General features: G+C 39.9%; 1 protein-coding gene across 1 annotated transcript; it reads right to left on the bottom strand.

The window, feature by feature from the left end:
- Positions 1-121: 121 nt before the first annotated feature.
- zdhhc12a (zDHHC palmitoyltransferase 12a) lies at positions 122-7,142 on the bottom strand. Its single transcript, XM_005730567.1, has 5 exons — positions 6,799-7,142; positions 5,656-5,789; positions 5,054-5,143; positions 3,229-3,395; positions 122-1,410 (listed from the first exon to the last, which is right to left on the bottom strand). Exons 1-5 carry the CDS (start codon positions 6,893-6,895, stop codon positions 1,095-1,097), a joined length of 804 nt encoding a protein of 267 aa, XP_005730624.1. The 5' UTR covers positions 6,896-7,142; the 3' UTR covers positions 122-1,094.
- Positions 7,143-7,854: the final 712 nt, after the last annotated feature.

Below are 7,854 nucleotides of genomic sequence, written 5' to 3'. Positions count from 1 at the left end.
GACTGATTTGTGACCACTGTTTGGGAGGGATGGTTATATTGTGTATCTGGAATGAATTTTAGGTCTCTACGTCCATCCCATGGGGAATGGGAGCAAAAACAAAAGTGTTGCGTTTATATTTTTGTTCAGTGTATGATGATGATGATGATGATGATGCAGCGTGGTTTGCTTTGTGACTGGTGTCTGGTTTCAACAAGCAAAGACGATAGCTAGACGAAGAATAACTCTTCATTAAGTGTTCAGATGTCCTGTTTATGGGGGAAAGTGTTGAAGACGAGCCTTTGCAAACCAGTGGTCACATCACATCAACTAAATCCAACTTCTATACACAGCCTATGCTCTTTTAGCTTAGAAGCCCCGCCCACTGGGTGTTCAAACCTTCTGTTTGCAGATAACAGCCAAACAGAAGACAGCTGGTTTAAAGAGCCGTGAATCATGGAAAGCTAGTCTAGAATCCAAGAATAAAATTGAGCCCTTTAATGTGCCGTTAACACTAAGTGCATCTTTTGGTTCATAAAATCACAGGCAGCACTAACAAGGTGCTGGGGCTGAAACAAGGTCCAACTCCAGTTATCCTTTCCATATTAAGAGATGTGAAACTATCAACAGTTACGACTGCGAGCAGACTATCAGGTTCTTTTATTTATTTACGTCCGCTTCTCAAAGTGTAGCTGGAATAATCAAACGGAGCCAGTGACACACGTCAAAAACACCCCCACATGCAAACCCGTGACATCAGCTGTTGCGCATCACACGGTGAAACACCAACACTGAACATGTGTTTCAATGTTAACTGTAAATACGGGTAAAGGGATTGTGTTAAGGCAACACTGCGCACAGATACCTCTGAGGTTTGGATTAATTTGTTACATGAAAACAAGTCCGAGTTTCCAGCCAAGAACAGGAAACTGCTGGGAGCACCAGAGTGATTACAATCCTCCTGAGACGGTCCGCTGTTTCAGTCCAAAAAGTTTCCTTTTGATTTTTGTATCTGGATAAAACAATTAAAGACAAACACTTTCTCATTCTCCTGTTTTCATCTTTGTGAAAATACAAAACCAGTCAGAGATTAGTTGACTCCAGCCTCTGTGGGGTCAGACTGGATTCAACGTGTTTCTGTGGTAAACCTTCTCCCACATCACCGTCCTGCAGATGCAGAAGAAATCCCACAGGTTGCAGAGGACGCCACGGTCGAACGGATTCTCCTCGTCCTTGCAGGTCTTCAGGTATGAGATCCTGTGGCGAGACATGAACTCCCAGGTGGTGCAATTGATAGAAATCAGGTACAAGTGGGAGCCTAGCAGCACCACCACAACCACGGAGAAAATCCCGACTATGCACAACGCTGCCACCAGAAAGCCATTCACCCTGAACCACTGCTCCCACGTAAGAGCAGGAGAAATGCCTGACCTGAAACACAAGGAAATTACACAACAGGAATAAACTTAGATCTGTTTGGCTATAACAGAAGTTCATCATAAGAAAAAAAATCTGGATTAATTCACTGGTTTGTCCCATAAAAAGTTGTTTATAAGAAAACTAAACATAATTTAGCAAGATTAAAATCATCATCATCGGTTTGGTTGTTCACAGAATTTGCTGATAAGCAAACAACTGAACATCATAAGCCTGTTCTCACCCTGAATACTGACTAGTAGGTATAGAATGCATGCTTCTTTTTTTAATCTTATATACAAACAAAGCAGAAGACAATGATGAAATGCAAAAAACTGCAGTTCCTCTAAAGTCCACTTGAGGCTTGCTTCAGTTTAAACAAACTGCTTGCCTTCTATGGATAGTCTGCAACCATGGTGAGGTCACCCACTGCTTCTGGATGCCATATTTTGAAACTGAAATCAAGGTTGAAGAAGTTATCAGCTTCTTGACGGTTGCAGAGCACAGCCACATATGCATCTGTTAATAACAAAATACTAGAAGCGCAACCACCAAAACTGAAGCACAAACTTTTAGTCAAATCCATTAAAAATGCTCGAAAAAGGCATCAAAAGCATAAAAACGCTCAAACTGTTCAGTTCAGAGGCCCAATGGAGAACTAGCTGCTACAGCACACCTGGATTAACTGGTGAGTTCAATAAAAATCCCATTTACTCATTACCATATTGGACGAACTTCAATTTTTAGTGTTGCCACAGAGACCGGCACACAGCAAAACAGCAACGCAGTGGTAACACAAAAAAAAAACAATGACTCTTTAAAAATGACAGCGTTGGTCACGTCACAGTGGTTATGTCCAGCGCTTATATACAGTCTTTGATGAGAAGCCTGCTGCCTGACAGGACAAAAACACTAATGGTTTCTTTTTTGGTTGATGGGGACATCGCTGTAGGCCAGAGGGAATACATGCATGTCTCAATGTTTAAACATCTGCTATAAAACTAAGCGGGATGTAGTACGTTACATTACCTTGATAGAGTAATTTAAAATATTACATTTTTCACAGGGCAACATGAAATATCGGTTATGTATTTTTGAGAGTGAATGAATTAACAAAATCTGAAACAGAACATGCTACATCATCTTTGTTGTCACCAATTCTCCTGACTAAAGGCACATTTCAGATTTTATTTAGATGTATAAAAATGGGTGTTTAACAACCACGCTGCCAGCTGTTTGGCTGCCAGCTGTTTGGCTGCCAGCTGTTTGGCTGCCTGTACTCAGAAGCTTGCAAAGTGTAAACTGACATGTTTTTTTTAAATTCATTCTTCTGTGTCCAGGGCAACACTGGTTTCAATAAATGTCATGAAATATTGTTGAAAGGTTTGCCCACATTACCCCGAGTGTTTTCTTTTATGCTTTACTCAGCTGATAATCTCTGATTATTACCCAGTAAAGTTTAATTACCACAGAGCTTACTTCTGCCTCTGTGTGTGCACATAAACCTCTGCTCCACAGCGGTGCCTTTAACTGGAAACCTTAAAATGAAGACAACTTGAACTTTATAAGTGTGCTTAAGCAACCTGTCACAGATCATCCTTACACAATTTAACCACTCAGTTCAGTGATGTTCTCCAAAAGTCACAATTCTCCAAAAGTCACAAGTTACCCAATTCCTTCTAAAGATAAAGCGGCAGAGCAGAGTACACTCAGTACAAGATAAGTTTTCACTGAGTCACTGCTGGAAGGCAAACTGAGGCCACAAATATTCCCAGCAGATAAGGACATTTATCTTAGAGGCTGGAGACGGGCGGAGGCATTTAGCAGACGTACAGAGCGACGTGAAGGCCCGACAGCAGGGTGAGCAGCTGCACCAGCAGGTAGATGATGAACCAGCGGTGGTTCCTCTCTCCCACGCAGTTCTCAATCCACGGGCAGTGGTGGTCGAAGCGATGGACGCAGCGTTTACACATGTGGCAGTGCTTCGCTCTCATTGGCTGCTGCTTGACACACATGGAGAGAAAATAAAATAAAGGTGCTGTTACTAGGAAAGGTTGATTGCTCTCCAGATTTTTTAGATGGTTTCTTTTGGGTAATGCAACCAAAAGAGAAAGTTAAATCCTTCTACAGCTGCACTGATTAGTTGATTAAAAGAAAATCAATCTGCAGCTCTTTCTGCAATTAAATCAGTGCTGCAAACAGACTCGCAGACAACGCCTCAGGGCCGTAAGAACATTTGTTGGGCTGTAAAAGTCCCTGATAAGGAAATAGGGGTAAGATACATGGGTGTGGCTGAGATCAACACAGAGAACATTTTTCTGCCACTGAAAAAATACAGTACAAAAGGTTTTGACTGAGCTTTGTCTGGCAAAACTTTCTTTTTCTCTTTCATGATGGAAACAAGCTTCCATACTTGAATGAACCAATGCACTGGGGGAATTTGGTTAATGCTGGCCTACAGCTGAGTCTTTGCAAACTCTGACGGTGTCTGTGAGCCAGTTTGCAGGGCTTATTTAATTCTAGAAGAAAAAATAAAATGAGACTTAATGTAGCAAATTTAAAAAACACAGTTTGGTTGTTAACCAAAGAAAATGACTGGACATCATAAATCTTTAAACAATGACAAAGGTGAGTCTGTGGCTCTTCTTGACTGGCAGGTGCAAAGTCTGAACTTCAAAGCAGAACATGTTTATAGCCTGGTGAAAAAAACAGTTTTAACCTTTTTAGATAATGTTTTTTATTTGTTTTTTTATATAACTTAAACTCAGAGGTGTGGACGCTTTGATTAACAGGTGTGCCAACAAATAAAACCTGGACAAAGCTGCGGTGACATTACCCATTCGATTTCACATTTTAAGACCTCGGTGTGTTTCTGCCACCATCTGAAGCCACGAGTGACCATACTTGGGCAGATTTCTGGTGCACAAAGGTGTGTTAAAAGCAGAGCCAAAGCCACAGAAATGGCCTCTATTCCAAGAGATACTTCTTTTTATTTACTTTTCGCTTTCCAGTAAGCTCAGCTACCATGTAGCTTCCATCGTCCCATCAAATACTTTCACGCAGTCCAACCAACAGTCAGCCTGAGGTCCTGTCCACACACACAGGTCATGTAAGTGGTGGTATTAGGCTGCTGAAAACTGAGCTTTTCATTAGCTTTTTGTCTCAGGGAAAATTAAGACTTTGTTTTGCAGTGTCACCTTTTTTGTGAGATGAGACTGTGTGTTGTCTTATTGTTTGTTAGTGATATACCTAGGCTTCTGATTGGTCAACATTCCTGTATGGTTAGAGTTATGTTACCACCTGTTGCTGTGGCACTTTTGACAGTTCATGGCCTCGGTTTTGTTTTTGAGGGTTTTCTTGTGACTTGTGATGCAAAACAGTGTTGCTGTTGACGGGGTCTTATAAACAAAAGAGGAAAATTTCAGTTTTTAAGAAATCCTCATGTACGTGTGGAAATTCACAATATTTTGAAAGCCAAGTTTCTTTCAGGAGGAGGATGTTTGTGTCTTTGGCACCATTTTAATATCAGCTGCTTCTCCTGACATATGATGCAGAAAGACACCATTTAAACCCAACACACAGAATTTGATGAGTTGGAAATGCGGTCACGTCAAACTTGGTGAGCACTGGAATTTGGCAGCTGGCAGCAGCTGGTTACCTGCAGCAGGCAGTACCCACAGCGCCTCAAACGAGGGGTCGATGACTGAGGGATCATCGCCTCCATTTCTTCATTCGGACTCTGAGCGCCCTGTGTAACACAAACAGACGTCAGTCACAAGTGTTCACACGCACACAGAAACACTGCAACCTTTCAGCATTAATCACAGGTTAGTACAGGTTTTAGTCCATTTGCTGATAAGAAAACATCACATCACTGCTGACCTCTCCGCAGCAGAGAAAAGGCAGTTAGCGGTCACCACTATTACAAAACATTATGAAACCAACCTTTCACAAAGTGTTTTAATCCTTAAAGAAGGTCAATTAACTGCTTCTTATATAGTGCTTTTCAACTCTATTTGAGCATTCAAAGAGCTTTACACAACATGTCTCATTCATCCATTCTATCTAATGTTCTCACTGACTCTGATAAACGCATCAGGAGAAACTCAGGGTCCAGTATCTTGTCCAAGGATACTTTGGCATGCAGACTGGAGCAGCCAGGGATTGAACCTTCTGCCTGCCTGCCTGCTGAGCCACAGCCAGCCCTCAAATTAGGATCTACTTTGAATTTGTAATCCAAGTCTTTTTAATTAAACTCACCTTGACAGTGTCATTGAGCACAAAGCCGGGGTCCATCAGGGAAACGGCAAAGTACAACAGCACTGACAGAACGACCAGCAAGAAGAAGAGAGCCGGCAGCAGCAGCTCTCCCTGCTCCTCACATCTCCGCAAGCCTACACACACACACACACACACACACACACACACATGTAAGAGCTAACAAAAAGTAAGATATTCTCCAAGATTTATGTAGAAATGTGGCAGCTAAATAATCTTGCCCTCCTGTGTAGAGAGAGGGCAACCCTAACAGCGGAAAGGACTTGGGGTCATAGCATACATCCACTGTTTTCATAGTATCAGCTGTTGCCTTCAGAGCGGAGGTATTCTTTGACTTGTTGCAGAACAAACGGATTTAAATTCTCACTTGTTCCTACCACTATTAATTTTTAATTATGTGATTTGTTGGGGTTTCAGGGTGTATGTGTTATCTATGCTGCTGACTACAAAGCACACTACCCCTCAGGGATAATATACTTTATTTTAATCTTGATATTGAAAATGTACAAGAGACAAAAAAAACAAAACAAACAAAAAAATCTTCATATTCGTTGAGACTGTAAAGTCACAAGTTGTTAAAACAAATGGGAAATTACTTTTTTCTTCATTATAACTCTACTTGTATACAACTTAAAAAAAAACATATTATTATATGGGTTCATATGAGTATATTAAGGCCACTGTACATCAGATATTGGATTTTATTTATTTATTTTTATTTAAAATTTTATTATTTGAATATATATGACAAATTATTCAGTCTGGAAAGGCGTTGCATTGAAATATTTAATTTAAAAATATTTAATTATGATATGACCATTTTTAACCCAAAAAATATAGATTTATTGGAGGTTTATGTATCTATTTTTATTTAGGCTCATTTCTTGTGTTTTAAAATAAAAATATTCTAATTTGTGGAGTAACTTGTAACAGCAACTGACAGATACATGTCAGGTGGTAACAACTACATAATTTCCCTTAATAAATGTAGGTAATATAAATAATAAAGATACTCGAAAATGCTCAAGTAAAATAAAAATCCTTGTAATTGGAGCCCAACTACCATTCAGCTCCATCCTGTTGCTAACGGCTAAAAGCTAGCTGGTTGCAGTCTGAGTGACTTACTAGTGTTGTGCAGGAACAGAATGACGGTTATGATCCAGGTGAGCAGTGTGTGAGCGACCCGGACCAGAAACCCGCTCCGAAACACGTTCTGCACCATATTAATAACAGCACCTGTCACCTGTCACCGCTGCTAACGAGCCAGCTAAGAAGGTTAGCATTACCGAAATAAACACATATATATTAAATAAAGACCGAGAAGCTTTTAAATATACTACAAAGCAAATGTAGAAATGTAGAAAATAATCTGGAGTCGATTACAGGCGTAGATACGCATTCAATCAAAAATAAAACAACCGACTTCTGTTTTTATGTTGTTCATTCAGTCTACTTCCTTGTTTCCCTACGGTGGCCTGTATAGGTCAAACCGTTCGAACTGACCATGCGCAAAAGGTTTTCGCAATAGTAAAATACGTCGGCTAATGTTACATTAAAGCACCGTTTATTTTAAAAAGATTAATTTCGAGTTTAAAAATCGTTTTTTCCCATCAATAAAAATTCTTAGAAAACAATGACGTCACTTTTTTCTCCCTTTTTGTGTGTGTAAAAAAGGTTGACACGAGCATCTGTTTCATTAACTCACAGGTAGTTTTGCGGGTAATGGCTAATCCATTTCTGTAATTAAGTGAGCGCAGAGAGTTTAGCCTGCTCTTTATCTTTGGCTGCCACCGAGAAGCTTCTAGAAACTGTCTGAAGCTTCTGGGAAGCAGCTGATTATCGGAAACTGCACAGGAAGTGTCAAGAAACGTTACTGTCAGAGGGTTGAATGGTAAATGGCCTGTATTTATATAGCGCTTTACTAGTCCCTAAGGACCCCAAAGCGGGTTAATGTGCCACACACTTACTTACAAATATGTAAGACTTAGTGGGAGGTTAAATCAACATCATTTTTATAAATTTGAGGTATTTTTTTTATTATATAGCACTTATTGAAGATGTTGTTATAAAACAATCTGACATATAATCAAAATGTTGTGTAAGCCACAAATCATCTTGCTGAGAGCGCCATTAAATGATCAAGGCAACAAATTTATATTAATATTAATAATATAATTATCG

The sequence above is a fragment of the Pundamilia nyererei genome, unplaced genomic scaffold (genome assembly GCF_000239375.1).
Source record: "Pundamilia nyererei isolate P.nyererei 1_Seehausen unplaced genomic scaffold, PunNye1.0 scaffold00038, whole genome shotgun sequence".
In the NCBI taxonomy this organism is placed as follows: domain Eukaryota; kingdom Metazoa; phylum Chordata; class Actinopteri; order Cichliformes; family Cichlidae; genus Pundamilia; species Pundamilia nyererei.
This window is presented reverse-complemented; position numbering and strand designations above follow the sequence as displayed.

Excerpts from the sequence above, each read along its gene's own strand:
- zdhhc12a (XM_005730567.1), bottom strand. The coding sequence starts at position 6,895 with ATGGTGCAGAACGTGTTTCGGAGCGGGTTTCTGGTCCGGGTCGCTCAC. Across the intron at positions 5,144-5,655 it reads TGCTCAATGACACTGTCAAG|GGCGCTCAGAGTCCGAATGA; the intron begins GTGAGTTTAATT and ends TGTGTTACACAG. Across the intron at positions 1,411-3,228 it reads TCGGGCCTTCACGTCGCTCT|GTCAGGCATTTCTCCTGCTC; the intron begins GTACGTCTGCTA and ends CTTGTGTTTCAG.